Below are 16,539 nucleotides of genomic sequence, written 5' to 3'. Positions count from 1 at the left end.
ACAGAGGATGATGGTCGCGTGGCAGCGCGGCTGGGAGTAGCTACCGCGATTGCTACCGAGGCTGGGAGGCTGGTGTCGGCCCAAGGCAGCGTTGAGGACGTAGCTAGGACGCAGTAATGTTCGCGCGATAGTGCAGCTAAGAGTAGTTGCCGACGTTGGGAGGCTGGCGTCGGCCCGAGGCAGTGTTGAGGGCGTGGCTGGGAGGCAGCGTTGCCAAGGGTTGAGAGCAGCGATGGCGGCGTGGTTGAGAAACAATGGCGATCGGTGTAGAGGTTGCTCTGTTTCTGTTGCACTGCGGGAGGATACGCTGGCGACGCCGAGGGATCGCGAGCGATTGAGGGCTAAGGCTGCGATGGTTGCTATCGATGCCGGTAGTGAAGAAGGGAGGAAACAACGACGATCGACGGCTACGACAGAGAAGGTGTGAGGAGGTGGGGGGGGGGGGGGGGGAGGTTTGCCCTATTTCTTTCGTTGCGCGGGTGAGATGCCGGTGGCGCCGAGGGGTGGCGAGTGGCCGAGGGCTGAGGCTGCGGCTGAGGGCGATTGCGCAGAAGATGGGATGAGGAACTGCAGCAAGACGCCGAGGATTAGGAACAGCGACGATGGCTCTTTCTCGCTCGAGCGGGATGCGGCGACTGTCTGGCTTTTTCCTAGGGGTGGCCAGTGGCCGAGGGCTGAGGCTACTGCTGAGGGCGACTACGCGGAAGATGGGATGAGGAACAACAGCGAGACCCCGAGGATTAAGGTTACGAATTCTTCTTCTCCCGCCCTTTTTTTTAAATTATTTTTATTTTTATTTTATTACTAGTTGTGATAAAATATTTTGAGAAATTATAACGAGAACGTCGAGGATAGCTGTTTGATACTAAATGATAAAACCTCCTTGATCATTTCAAGATGATCGATCTCCTAGGATTTATCAAAAAATTGAAATAATATTTGATAGATGATGAAAAGAAACAGATATATTCATATTTATAAAGTTTTGACGCATGAGTTCATTAGCATTTGTTCTCCTAATAATTAAATAAATCTTAAATAAATTTATATCTGATTTTTAGAATCCTCACACATCCTACAACTTATCTGGCACTGCAACTCAAACAAATACAGCTCACTTTTGCTAAAACTTATAATTCAGATCTTTGTTCTCAGGGAAAGGAATGTTTGCTAAAACATATAATTCAGAACTTCTAGGACAGGATGTCCACAGAATGTTTCTATTCTCAAACTTACATTAAAATTTTTGCCATTGTTATATACAATGACAAGGAAAATTACTAGGTGACCCACATTAATCACAGTCGCTGAGGTTTTCTTTTCTTGGATCAGTCAACCAAATGATTGAAACAAGTAGTTGTATACAAGACCTTCTATTACCTACCAATCATCTCCTAAATCAGTCAGCAATCAAAGATACACCTCTGTGATGATGTGGAAGTTGTGGTTCTGTCACCAATCCTTTGGTCCCAAGATCTTGTACAGATATACCAAACTTTTTACAGCTAAAGCTAGCATCTTAATATGATGCACAAATTGACTGCCAGAAACTGAGACTGAACCTTCCTAGTGGGAGCAACCTAATAATGGATTGACATAGTTCAGTTATTGCTGTTCATCATTGCATAAGCTTACCTGGACTTGCCTTTGGGAGTTGCTAAGCTTCTCATTTTGCTATTCTATATTGATCCTAATCATGCAAGTAATTGGCACAGGAAGACATGCACTCATTATCACCCTTTTCTTCTTCTCTTTGACTCTTTTTCAGTTTGCAGCAGCTGAGAAGTGCTTCATCACTTGTTATTGATTACAAAGAAGAATGTAGGTCAATGAGCAATCTTTTCTTTGTCTCATTGTGTGTTCCTAAGGAGAATAGAGAAAGACAAAAGAGTTTGTGATCCAATGAATGTTCTTCATACATTATTATAAGTTTTTTTTTTGGCAAAAGTGTAATACAGCTCTTTGAATTATCTTTACCAATTCAGCTTTAGCACTGTGATTAAAATTGACAAATATGTTGGACTCAAAGTCCTAAGTTGGACTAGAATTTATGCATTTGGTGGCACTTGGAACATCAAGCAGACTTTACTCTCACCTACCAAAGTCTTTTCAGTAAAACCACATCAGTGAAAAAGATCAAAAGGCAAGCAGACAATCGAGCTTCACTCTACAGGATTTAATCTGAGACAAGATTGTTCAGTCCAGCGCGTGTCGAGCAGCCTTTAAGCATCACCACCAAGAGATCCAAAAGCCATGCCAAAGCAAGTGTCATGGAGACTTCACATACTGGAGGTCTGCATTTGAGTGAGGATTCTAGCACCATGGATCATCCACTCTGAGACACACGCAGTTAAGCTGGATGGCTTCCATGCGTTTGTGGATTGGTAGCTTGCTGTACTACTTCTGAAGTCCTTCCAGAGATCAGCATGCATGCATCTATGATTTGCTGATTTATCTATCATCTCCTCTTCACGCAAGTGATATTTTACATTTCATAAACACATTAAAACAGCTTTAGTTACAAACAAGATAGAAATTGGTAGAGATTGATGTGAAGCTCGGCAAAAGGCTCTGAGAGCGTCAAGATGCAAACTTTTTGGGGATCATTCATGCAACTACTGAGGAGAATCCAACATCAAAGAGAGAACAGAAGATTTAGATTGTGGAGCAGTTGGCTGACGATGGACCCGCAAAAGCGTGGTTGCAACGCGAATGGTCGTTCTTCTCCATCATCATCAGCATCATATGTTCACACAATCAGACGGTGGTTCCTATTCAAAGTTGGTGATTGGGCACATCTGTGATGGACGGTTTTGATATAGACAAGTGGAGAGTATGTATACCGATCAAAGCACAATCACACGGACGGGGCCCACTAATTGAACGGCTGCAATGTCGAGCCCAAACCTTTCAGACAAGGACAACTGAAGGGGTACCAATTAAACCCTAAAAGTGTCCCGCGAGGTCACCACAAGTCGGACTAGTATAGCCCTCGCCCAAAAAATCACACCTTTACGAAAAATCCTCTCTCTCTCTCTCTCTCTCTCGCTCTGCGCGTCTGCGACGGAAAATGGTGAGTGACCGCCTTTTTTCGCTATGTCGAGCTTCTTTTTGCGTTAAACTGTGTCGTTTCGAAGTCAAAATTAGGTCTCCGGGGGACCTTCGATCGTTTTTTTCCATATGATGTGTGAGGAAAAGAGGATCTTTGAACCCCAGCTTCTTTCCTTTGTTGATCCAGAAGAATTGCATGAAAGTAAGATCGATTGACACTGATTTAGGAGGTGATGGTAAAGAGGAAACAAGATTGTCTGGGAATATGATGAGCAGCTTGATCTCGTGGATTCTGTGAAGTGATTTTTAAAACGGATTACTTTGATGTATAAATCTTCAGTTTTATTGATTGGCCAAAAAGACGAGATTTTGACATTTGCCCTCCAATTGCTGCCAATAAAAATGAATTGATTACGTAGATTAGCTTCTTTATGGAAGATGGAAGACACTACTTCCTCCATCTGGTTGCTGCTAGTAGACCCTATCAAAGTGCTCATAGGTTTTAGTTGATGAACCTTCAAAGCTCACTACCTCTTCTAATTGGGTGAAAGGAAATTTTCAACAGTTAGACTTGCTATATGTTTTTTTTTTTTAATAGAATGTGCTTTGTTTTTCTCATTAAAATTGTGTTTAAAAACTATGAAAAGGATTAGTCTGATAGTTTAGTCGACATTTTGTTTTCATCATGTAAATTTTTTTACAAGAAATTATAAAAAGGATATTTATGTCCAGATGTTTGTTTGTTGTTGTATCATTTCACTTTAACAACAAATAAGACCAACAAATTTTTTTTGTTTATTTTCCTTTTAAATCCTTTGGACTAAAGAAATTCACATGGATATTATCATCTTTGTTTCATTGTAACATGCATACTATATGTTTTGGTTTCTTATTGGTATTCTTCAAAACTTGTTTGTTTTTTATGTTTATTTTCTCGTTTGGTATCCAAAGATGTCTAAACTTTATGTATCGCCAACCAACTTTGGATAAATTTATCTGGCAGTATATACCTTTGTGTGCGCTTTTGATTAGCTGGACCTACATATATGGTGTAACCTGAAGTTAAGAACTCACAATTTGTAAATTAGGAAAGTTTACAGAGGGGGAGAAGTGAGTAGCAGACAAGATTAGATATAGAATGTAAAGAAGAAGCCGATACAACATGCATTGAATGTATTAGAAAGTAAAATATGTTTGATGCCATCAGCATTTTTTCATACACACATAATTTCCCTTTGAAATCTTTTTGTACACCACCAGACAACCTAAATTGATTTATTCTGTTAAGTTTTACTGCTTTCCTATAATAAATTTATGCCTTTGTTGAACTTGAACATGAATCAAATAGGACTATAATTAGCTAAAGTGCGACATAAAGATTCTGATGAAAACTACTGACTAGACCAATCAGCTCAGTCCCAATTATGGTGCAATTCGATCTTGAACAGGCTGGATTGGCTTTGAACATGAAGGCGGAGGCAGGCTTTGGGAATGTTCTCAACTTATGTCTGTTGCGGCTCTTGTTGAGGTGCAGACCAATCTGACCTAATTGTAGACTTAGCTTTATCCAATTTGGTGGCCAAAATATACTTAACCTAGAACTCTACTTAGTCCTACTTGATTAGCTTTAACCCAAGCTGCAGTATGAGTTTTCATATCAGAATTGCAATTGTAATAGCTGTTAGGATCGAGAGCACTAAGAGGGGGGGGGTGAATTAGTGCAGCGGAAATCTTACAGCGATTAAAAACCAAAAGCTGCGTTCGTTCAATAAAAGCTATTATGATGCAAAAGCTAATTCTCAGTTTGTATCTAAGTGCAGTTTGCGTCTAAGCGCAGATTGCGTCTAAGCGCAGTTTGCGTCTAAACACAGTTTGCGTCTAAGCGCAGTTTGCGTCTAAGCGCAGTTTGCGTCTAAACACAGTTTGCGTCTAAGCGCAGTTTTGCGTCTAAGCGCAGTTTACGTCTAAACTCAGATTTACGTCTAAACGCAGTTTTACGTCTAAACGCAGATTTACGTCTAAACGCAGATTTACGTCTAAACTTTGAAACTCGTTTGTATACTCGCAGAAGGCAGTATGCAGTTGAAATCAAGACGTAAACGTGAACTGAGAACTGATGATTGTGAGAGGAAAGCCGATTTACGTCTAAATGCAGTTTTACGTCTAAATGTTGAAACTCGTTCGTAAAATTGTAGAGGACAGTTTGCAGTTATCAATAGGATCAAAATGTAAGTGTAAACTGCAAAGAAACTCTTTCGTAAAAGCACGGAAGACAGTTCTGCAGAATCAAACGTAAACGTAAACTGTAATGTACGAAAATACGAATTTACGTCTGAATGCAGATTCGGAAGAACAGCACTTAGAACTTGTTCGTGAGAGCGCAAAGAGCAGTAGTAATGGAGGAGGTTTGCAGTAATGATAAAGTGCTCAAAAATAAACGCAAACCAGAGATTTAGAGTGGTTCGATCAGCCTTGACCTACTCCACTTTTGGCTTCCTCCACCGACGAGGTTGCCGACGTCAACTAGGGGCCTTCCTTCAATGGGCGAAGGCCAAACTGCCCTTTTACAGTTTCTCTCCTTTTAACAGGCTCAGGAGACAACCTTTACAGACCTTTCTCTCCTCACTTTACAACTGAAAACTTGAAGAACAGAAGGAGGAGACTTAAAGGCTTTACAACACTTTTGAGCTCTTAGAATCACAGAAAAGATCAAGATTTCGGTGTGGGTCTGTATCTTTTCAGTGCTGAATGGGTGGGGTATTTATAGGCCCCAACCCAATTCAAATTTCGAGCTCAAAACGATCAAATCCCGGAATTCCGGGATCAGGCGGTTACACCTCTTGACTGGAGAGGTGGCACCGCCTGGCAGAGCTCGAAGTCTGAGCTCAGGCGGTTGCACCTCTCGACTGGAGAGGTGGCACCGCCTGGCAGAGCTCGAAGACTGAGCTCGGACGGTTCCACCTTCTCTGTCAGGGGTGGTTGCACCTTCCTGCCAGAGCTCGAAGACCGAGCTCAGGCGGTGCATCTCCTGACCAGAGAAGTTTCTCTTCTCTGCCAGAGGTGGTTGCACCTCTCTGCCAGAGGTGGTTGCACCTCTCTGCCAGAGGTGGTTGCACCATTCTGCCAGAGCTCGAAGACCGAGCTCAGGCGGTGCATCTCCTGTCCAGAGAGGTTGCAGCTCTCTGCTAGAGCTCGAAGACCGAGCTCGGTGGTTGCATCGCCTGCCAGAGCTCGGAACTTGAGCTCTGGCGGTGCTACCTCTCGACAGAGGAGGTTGCACCGCCCAGTCTCGCTTGGAGACTGAGCCCTGGGCGGTTGCACCTCTTGGCTGGGGCGGTTGCACCGCCCAGTCTCGCTGGGAGACTTAGCCTGGGCGGTGGCACCTCCCTTCCTGGGCGGTTGCACCTCCCACAGCTACTTGGGTTCGAATGGGTTGAACCATTCGACCCAACTTGAGTTCTTCAGGGGCCCAATTGCCCCAGGATTAAGCTAATGGGATCACCTCCCATTTCTAACTTAATCACCATGCTAACTACGATTAAATCTAAGACAATTTCTGCAGCTTTGCTTCGGTACGTCAATCGCTTCTTCCGGCGAGTTTCCGGCGAACTTCCGTCGATCATCCGATGAACCCTCGGTGATGCTTCTGCGGACTTCCGGCAAACTCCTGGACTTTGCGACGATCCACTTGGCGAGTTCCGACGAGCTTCACTTGGCAAGCTTCTGGACTTCTCGGATCTGTTCTCGCAGAACCTCCGACGACCGTCCGTACTTCCGTCGAACTCTCGAACTCCCAACGTGATCATGAACTTGACTCCGGCGCAACTCCTGCTGCTTGTCTATCTTTCATCGTAGTTAATCCTGCACACTTAAAACAAAACTTCGATCGAGACAATTAATCCTAAGCAATTAACCAAGTTGTCCGGCATGTCATTGGTCCCTCGACGCTTCGTCTGATTCTTCGGCGCATCGTCCTCTCCTGCGGCCTATTGCCCAATCGGCCAGTTGACTCCGCAACTCCGATATCCTTGGCACAATACTCGCTCTACTTGGCCCGATGCCCGAGTCCACGGCCCGAAGCCTTCTGTCGATACGTCGACCGATCCACCGGCCCGACGTCCAATCTTCTGACATGTTCCTCCGGCACAACATGATTTTCCTGCTTTAATTGTCTCATCCTGATCAAAGCATCCTGCGTCACTCAAAACGCAGATTAAATCATAAACATATATCAAGTAGTTTCATCATCAAAATACGAGATTCAACAATCTCCCCCTTTTTGATGATGACAACCACTTGATGACGGAGTTAAACTTAACTCCCGGAGTTTAAACAAACTCCCCCTATCAATATGCCATATTGATAGAACCTTGAATTCAACCTGAATTCAAGTCATTGCAATATTCATCATGAATACTTGCAACACGTCAACATGAACATATGCATAAACTTATGCATCACATGTCATGTCATCAACATACTTCTCCCCCTTTGTCATCAACAAAAAGGAGAAGTACCACAATCAAGTGTTTGTGATATTGGTTCAATTCATTGCATGAAAGACATAGTATCAAGTTTTATCATAATGCAATCTTTGGAGCTAGAAGATTTAGCAAGTATTTCATCATGCTTAGAACATTCATGCTATCAAGTTTTAGATATGCAAGTTTTATAGCATATAAGATAGCAAGTTCTACATCATGTAAGCTAGCAAATTAGAGATGTTCAAGAAGGCAACTCTTGCTTCTTGAAAATTTTGCTCACTTTGCTAGATGCGCAAGTTAGCATTTTTGCCTCTTTTGAGATAGCAACTTTTTGCTTCTCTTTAGACCAACAAGCTAGCAATTTTTATGATATACAAGTTTCACAATATATAAGCTAGCAAAAATTTCGAAAGCAAATACAAGATAGCTTTCTTGTGTAAGCTCATGATTCTTGCTTCCTATTGCAATTGTGCAAATTGCAAGTTTTGCTTCAACTAAGATATTCAAGATAGTGATGTTCAAGAAGACAATTTTTCTTCTTGAAATGAGCAAGTTAGCAATCTTTGCTACTTAAGATAGGCAAGCAAGCAGTCAAGTTTTTGCATCTTCTTGACTTGTACAAGCTAGCTATCTCCCCCTTTGTCATTGTAAAAAAGGAAGAGAGAATACAGTTTTGTACTTCTTTTTTCCTTTTACAACGATTTCAAAATCATGACAAAGGATGAATAATCAAGTTATGAATGTCAAGACAATTTTTCATCATGAATATTTTATCATTCCATGCATCATTATCATAAGTTGAAGTATTACATGCATGATATCATATCACCATTCATAATTACATTAATGTTTCAATATAGCAATTTCTTCTCAAAATGTGTAACTTGGCACTCATAGCATTTTAGATCATGATTTACATCATATGCAATACATCACATCATAATTAGAAAGCAAGTATTGCATGCATAATTGCACATCATAAATGTTTCATATCATGATGGTATCAATTTTGTCAAATTATATCCTACCATGCATGATCAAAACTTCTCCCCATTTTATCATTGAAAACAAGAAGAAGGTAGGGGGAAGAGCATAAAAGTGTTAAATATTTCAATTATTTCAAGGCATTTACATCATAGATCAAGTCATGATTCATGATTCATCATAAATCAAGTTAGTTTTCAATCATCACATAAGGCATTTAAGGAATTTTTGAAACATAGGAGAATGATTAATTTAAGCATACAATGTTTCAATCCAATTCAAGTCATGAATATCAATGCTTTCATATTGTGAGTATTAATTTATGAATACCACAAGATATTATTTGTGACTTCAATTTTGCAAGATCAAGATTATGATTTAGATAAAACTTATTCAAATCAAATCATTAACTTGAAATTCATAATCTAGTCATTAAAATTAATTTCGAGATTCACAAAATATCATGAAATCATTAATCTCGATCAGATAGGAAAAGCATTTTTTAAGAGATTCTTTTTTTTTTTTTTTTATCTAAGCATGCCTTAGTCTTTATATGCCAAATTAAGATAAGAATGAAAGTTCAAGACATAAGGCAAAGAAATCTTGTATTATGAAATATATGATATCAAGGCTCATGATTCATTCGAAAAGATATAGTACAAAGAGCAACTTGAAACATTCTTATCAAGATCACATTTTAAAATATTCCAAGTTTCAAGATATCAATATGACACTTCATTGAATTGCATTTCATTTGAAGAACTCCTTTTTGATAAATGTAGGGAGCATAATGAACGATCTTGATTTATAAAGAGCTTCATGTTATAATTATCAAGATCATGATTTTAATAATTATTCTCTTTAGCAAAGAATCACAAAAGCACTTTATTTTTGCATAGGAAATCTCATTGTATTATGATTTATAAATTCTTTTTCTGCACATGAATCATAGGAGATATGAATGTGAAACAAATCTTTGCAAGCAAAAACACTATCATTCATATTTCAAGATGGAATTTATAAGCATGAATCATTTCCTCAAATCCATTTTAGAAAAATATTTTTCATAAGTGTACGAGAAAATCCTGATTGTTAGGATACCAATTGTTAAGTGAATCCGAAAATGAAATTAACACTTTCATATATTCAGACACGATTTTTGCTATAGATCTTGAAATTAAATCAAGAAGATCAAACAAGCTCATGATCATGGATAACTTAAAATCACATGCATAAAATTGTTAATAACCATTTAATATTACATCTTTATGCATTACTTTAAATCAAACGTGATTTCATTCAACAATGTTAATCAAACATGATACACATTATTACTTCTTAACCATGATCAAAATCATTTTGTTTGTTTATCATAAAATATGCAATATTATCATTTTCGAAATTATCAGCATGATCATAAATTTTGTATTTTTATTTTTAAACATGTAATTTTCAAGAAAATTAATTCTAAACTAAAAAAGAAAATATATCATGAAAGCATCAAGTAATTTCAAAATAAATTAGGGGGATTTCGATTACCTCATCATTGTAGGCTGTTAAGGCGTAGTTTGCCGCCTTGCTTTTGTTGACTTTCTCTTCTTCGGAGGAGCTCGATTCATCCCAATTTTTGTTCTTCTTCTTGCGTTTAAAGCAAGTAGTTCGATTCTTTTTGCTTTTTAATTTTCGTTTCATTTGTAGTTTAAGTTCACCATCACTTGAGCTTATGCTCGAGTGGTCTTCAAATGTTCTATGTCCCAAATCCTTCCTGTTCTTTGGAAGGTTGTTTTGTTCATCATTGTCCTCATCACTTGAGTCATCGCTCAAGTGGCATTCATTTGTCCAGAGTTCAACATGTTCATCATGTGCATTGTGCACCATTTCATATGTCATCAATGAACCAATTAGTTCTTCAAGTGGTAAGTTGTTTAGGTTTTTAGCTTCTTGAATAGCAGTTACTTTTGAATCCCAAGTTTTAGAAAGTGAGCGCAAAACTTTGTTAACGAGTTCAAAATCCGAAAAGCTTTTACCAAGTGATTTTAAACCATTGACGACATCCGTAAAACGGGTGTACATGTCAACAACGGTTTCGCTTGGTTTCATATGAAAAAGCTCGAAATCATGCAGTAAAATATTAACTTTCGAGTCTTTGACTCTACTAGTTCCCTCGTGCGTGATTTCAAGAGTGCGCCAAATATCGAAAGCCGTTTCGCACAACGAAACCCGATTGAACTCATTTTTGTCCAAAGCGCAAAATAAGGCATTCATAGTCTTTGCGTTTAAAGAAAAATACTTCTTCTCCAAATCCGACCATTCGTTCGTCGGTTTAGAGGGAAGTTGAAAGCTGTTTTCAACGATATTCCATAAATCCAGATTTAGAGAAATCAAGAAAACTCTCATTCGAGTTTTCCAATAAGTATAGTCCAATCCGTTAAAGAACGGTGGACGAAAGACCGAAAAGCCCTCTTGAAGAGCCATTTCTCTCGGGTGTAAATCCGAAATGAGAAATACCCTGCTCTGATACCAATTGTTAGGATCGAGAGCACTAAGAGGGGGGGGGTGAATTAGTGCAGCGGAAATCTTACAGCGATTAAAAACCAAAAGCTGCGTTCGTTCAATAAAAGCTATTATGATGCAAAAGCTAATTCTCAGTTTGTATCTAAGTGCAGTTTGCGTCTAAGCGCAGATTGCGTCTAAGCGCAGTTTGCGTCTAAACACAGTTTGCGTCTAAGCGCAGTTTGCGTCTAAGCGCAGTTTGCGTCTAAACACAGTTTGCGTCTAAGCGCAGTTTTGCGTCTAAGCGCAGTTTACGTCTAAACTCAGATTTACGTCTAAACGCAGTTTTACGTCTAAACGCAGATTTACGTCTAAACGCAGATTTACGTCTAAACTTTGAAACTCGTTTGTATACTCGCAGAAGGCAGTATGCAGTTGAAATCAAGACGTAAACGTGAACTGAGAACTGATGATTGTGAGAGGAAAGCCGATTTACGTCTAAATGCAGTTTTACGTCTAAATGTTGAAACTCGTTCGTAAAATTGTAGAGGACAGTTTGCAGTTATCAATAGGATCAAAATGTAAGTGTAAACTGCAAAGAAACTCTTTCGTAAAAGCACGGAAGACAGTTCTGCAGAATCAAACGTAAACGTAAACTGTAATGTACGAAAATACGAATTTACGTCTGAATGCAGATTCGGAAGAACAGCACTTAGAACTTGTTCGTGAGAGCGCAAAGAGCAGTAGTAATGGAGGAGGTTTGCAGTAATGATAAAGTGCTCAAAAATAAACGCAAACCAGAGATTTAGAGTGGTTCGATCAGCCTTGACCTACTCCACTTTTGGCTTCCTCCACCGACGAGGTTGCCGACGTCAACTAGGGGCCTTCCTTCAATGGGCGAAGGCCAAACTGCCCTTTTACAGTTTCTCTCCTTTTAACAGGCTCAGGAGACAACCTTTACAGACCTTTCTCTCCTCACTTTACAACTGAAAACTTGAAGAACAGAAGGAGGAGACTTAAAGGCTTTACAACACTTTTGAGCTCTTAGAATCACAGAAAAGATCAAGATTTCGGTGTGGGTCTGTATCTTTTCAGTGCTGAATGGGTGGGGTATTTATAGGCCCCAACCCAATTCAAATTTCGAGCTCAAAACGATCAAATCCCGGAATTCCGGGATCAGGCGGTTACACCTCTTGACTGGAGAGGTGGCATCGCCTGGCAGAGCTCGAAGTCTGAGCTCAGGCGGTTGCACCTCTCGACTGGAGAGGTGGCACCGCCTGGCAGAGCTCGAAGACTGAGCTCGGACGGTTCCACCTTCTCTGTCAGGGGTGGTTGCACCTTCCTGCCAGAGCTCGAAGACCGAGCTCAGGCGGTGCATCTCCTGACCAGAGAAGTTTCTCTTCTCTGCCAGAGGTGGTTGCACCTCTCTGCCAGAGGTGGTTGCACCTCTCTGCCAGAGGTGGTTGCACCATTCTGCCAGAGCTCGAAGACCGAGCTCAGGCGGTGCATCTCCTGTCCAGAGAGGTTGCAGCTCTCTGCTAGAGCTCGAAGACCGAGCTCGGTGGTTGCATCGCCTGCCAGAGCTCGGAACTTGAGCTCTGGCGGTGCTACCTCTCGACAGAGGAGGTTGCACCGCCCAGTCTCGCTTGGAGACTGAGCCCTGGGCGGTTGCACCTCTTGGCTGGGGCGGTTGCACCGCCCAGTCTCGCTGGGAGACTTAGCCTGGGCGGTGGCACCTCCCTGCCTGGGCGGTTGCACCTCCCACAGCTACTTGGGTTCGAATGGGTTGAACCATTCGACCCAACTTGAGTTCTTCAGGGGCCCAATTGCCCCAGGATTAAGCTAATGGGATCACCTCCCATTTCTAACTTAATCACCATGCTAACTACGATTAAATCTAAGACAATTTCTGCAGCTTTGCTTCGGTACGTCAATCGCTTCTTCCGGCGAGTTTCCGGCGAACTTCCGTCGATCATCCGATGAACCCTCGGTGATGCTTCTGCGGACTTCCGGCAAACTCCTGGACTTTGCGACGATCCACTTGGCGAGTTCCGACGAGCTTCACTTGGCAAGCTTCTGGACTTCTCGGATCTGTTCTCGCAGAACCTCCGACGACCGTCCGTACTTCCGTCGAACTCTCGAACTCCCAACGTGATCATGAACTTGACTCCGGCGCAACTCCTGCTGCTTGTCTATCTTTCATCGTAGTTAATCCTGCACACTTAAAACAAAACTTCGATCGAGACAATTAATCCTAAGCAATTAACCAAGTTGTCCGGCATGTCATTGGTCCCTTGACGCTTCGTCTGATTCTTCGGCGCATCGTCCTCTCCTGCGGCCTATTGCCCAATCGGCCAGTTGACTCCGCAACTCCGATATCCTTGGCACAATACCCGCTCTACTTGGCCCGATGCCCGAGTCCACGGCCCGAAGCCTTCTGTCGATACGTCGACCGATCCACCGGCCCGACGTCCAATCTTCTGACATGTTCCTCCGGCACAACATGATTTTCCTGCTTTAATTGTCTCATCCTGATCAAAGCATCCTGCGTCACTCAAAACGCAGATTAAATCATAAACATATATCAAGTAGTTTCATCATCAAAATACGAGATTCAACAATAGCAGCCTGCCACTATAAGTACATTTGGATGTTTGCCATGTTGATACTCTGAATTTAATTTTGCAACTAGATATTTGCCTGGCTACATGCTTAAGCTTCTGTTGCTTTCTATTATTGCTATTCTACATAGCAACAATGGCAAACAAGTATTCACTCATTATCTTATTTTGCTAAAGCTTCCTTTTTAATTGTGAAAAAGTATCTTCTCATTGTCTCCTATTTCCTATATGTCAGCAAACTATGATATAAAGTTGTGTTTATAGACTTAGGATAAGCTAGGAAGCTTCTTGATGCATATTTGGAAGAAATATTTTCTACATTGACAGCTTCACAAAAACAGGTGCGAATGTATACCAACGCCTACTGACTGGGAGATTACTGCATAAAGAAATTTGTAATTTGCCATTGCACAGTGGATCTGCATTTGTTGCTTGGACATCCTTGCGGTTTTGCATCGAGACAAGCTCAGATATGGAATCATTTCATCATATATCTTAAAAAGAACATTCTAAGCATTGATACATTATATTGTGGGGTACTTCTGTGGGTTTCATACATTAGATCTCTGATAAGAGATAGCAGCTATGAATTTTTGCAGGGGCTACTTGGTCCATATAAATAGATTTTATCAACATGATATTCATGTTTCAAGTCTTGAACTCTATTTCGATGTCTTACCGATATGTGTGATGCTATTTGTAATGATAAGCATTATGCTGGGCCAGCTCAATGCCCTATCTTGCAAGCTGCATGTAACTTCTTCCCTTCATCATTAAAAACTGGCCCAGCTCAATGGCTGATGTCAGAAGCCGCATGTAGATGTCTGAGCTAAGTTAATTTTCTTTTCTTTCCTGAATCATCCAACACTTGTTTGGCTGGATGTTTTCAGTTGGAGATCTCTCCCGACTGTACCAATTTACGTATGCTGAATAACTGAGTTCAAAATTGAGATAGTAGGATAGCCATATATCAACTGAAAATAAGCGGTAAACTATTGATTTGACAGAAACTCAAAACAGGGATTCTTACTTCTCATGTCAGTTGTCTGTTATGCTACATAGTTTACTAAATTTAATCTCTAATGAAGATATTTGGATATATAATGGTTGGTGTGGTTGCCAAATATGCAGGCAAATAGACACACCATTGTTCTGATGCAATCATCTCCTAACAGGGCAACCAGAACTTTCATGGATTATGGTTCTATTAGTCAGGCTATGGATGGTACAGTCACTTATGTCTCAAGATGCTGAAATTTTCAAAATTGTTCATTTAAGCTGCATCACTGGACATTTCTTATCTGTGATATTCTGTTTATTTCAGAGAGTTCTTAAATTTTCATGTCATTGTTATTCATAGGAAATTAATGATTTCACCTTCACTTGGATTCAGTGGTTAATATATTTATAAAATGGAAATTGACATGTAATGAGGTTATAACACTTGTTCAATTCATGAAATATGCATGATTTACGTAGGAATTCATGAAATTTATATGCACATAATTTATGTAAATTCATCCTGCCAGATAATTCTTAATTTCTTTCACTATCCATCAGAAATTGTCAGGAACAGTTTGCAATGTCTTTTCAAGTTATTAAGTTTGTTTTGGTTTATTTTATTTCAAAAAATGTATCAAATTTATGTAATTAAAAAATGGTTGATATCCTTGTGTTGAATCCTTGTTGCAGCACATTGCAGATATATGGATTCGAGTGAGGGTTATTATCGCCCATCCATAGAAGTTGGGATAATTTTTGTTCTTTGAACTGCAATTGGCTTCAGTTTCAAGTTACTATTGGGGAAACAATTATTTAATTATCACAGCAAGCTGGTTAAAATTTAAAACAACATGGTAGTTATATTAAGTCAATGCAATTTGTAAGGAAGTCATTGAAAATGTTTCCTTGGTTCTTTCAGATACTGATGTATTTTAATTTGGTTGAAATTCTTTATATAGCGAGGACACAGTTCTTAGGATGATAGTAACATCTACGTCTCAAGATAAGTTTTGTAGCATGCCCTAATTAATGCCTTGGTTATATGCTTTCTTCCTGATGGCCTAGTTGGTAGTCATTCCACCTCTTGTTGTTTCCTAATGACTTGGCTTTTGTTCTTAATGAAGATTGAAGTCTCAAGTGTTTCACCCACCTTATTTCTCATTCACAGGGATCTGTGGGTTGTACGAAAGAAAACTGAAGGAAATAAATCCAACCATCCAAAACATCACTTATGACATTTCTGATCTTTATAATTTCATCGATGGCCTGGCAGACCTTAGCGCGTTGATGTGTGTATCATTTACACTTTCCTGCTTCACTCATTTTATTTTACCTACTTAATCAACTGTGCCTTTTGTTTTCTGCTTGCAGCTTTGACCACTCAATTCAGGCTTATCTACCATACGATCGGCTGTGGATCAAACATCGGATGTTCCAGCACCTTAAGAGATTGGCTTCACAATAAATCCCTCTAGAAGATATAGGATCAATGGTGTGTAAAACTACATTTATTGTGTCTAAAATGGAATGTATCATATATCAGTGAAGAGTTTTGTTGTTAAACTGAGACACACTATGCTACCTGAGCTTTTTGCTCCTCTGCTTAATGTGGTTTGCTGTTGATATGCGGAAAATGTGTCTTAAATTTTTCTTGGAGTTCTCTTTTTGAAGGAAGATAGAAGTTTTCATTGTTTTTTTCTCTTTTTGAGTGGTTAGCAGATGATGGTATAGCCTATGGCTTCTGTTGTTTTGATGGTTGTAATCTTCAATTCTTTTTGTCATGCTTGAAATGTGAATAGTATTCTTTACTAAAGCACCAGGATCATGCATTTTGATCTAGCAAATAAACTCTGAGCAAGTGAAATGGTCATATGGCCCTTTATATAATTGTACTCATTATTAAG

The 16,539-nt window shown here is 40.2% G+C and overlaps 1 protein-coding gene across 1 annotated transcript; it reads left to right on the top strand.

The window, feature by feature from the left end:
- The first annotated feature begins 2,992 nt into the window (after window positions 1-2,992).
- Window positions 2,993-16,269, top strand: LOC135647704 (enhancer of rudimentary homolog). The gene is made up of 5 exons (XM_065165716.1): window positions 2,993-3,073; window positions 4,500-4,579; window positions 14,765-14,858; window positions 15,804-15,924; window positions 16,007-16,269. Exons 2-5 carry the CDS (start codon window positions 4,556-4,558, stop codon window positions 16,098-16,100), a joined length of 333 nt encoding a protein of 110 aa, XP_065021788.1. The 5' UTR covers window positions 2,993-3,073; window positions 4,500-4,555; the 3' UTR covers window positions 16,101-16,269.
- The last annotated feature ends 270 nt before the right edge of the window (window positions 16,270-16,539 follow it).

The sequence above is a fragment of the Musa acuminata genome, chromosome BXJ1-4 (genome assembly GCF_036884655.1).
Source record: "Musa acuminata AAA Group cultivar baxijiao chromosome BXJ1-4, Cavendish_Baxijiao_AAA, whole genome shotgun sequence".
In the NCBI taxonomy this organism is placed as follows: domain Eukaryota; kingdom Viridiplantae; phylum Streptophyta; class Magnoliopsida; order Zingiberales; family Musaceae; genus Musa; species Musa acuminata.
The sequence above is the reverse complement of the archived record's forward strand: the minus strand, read 5'-3'. Positions and strand labels throughout refer to the sequence as shown.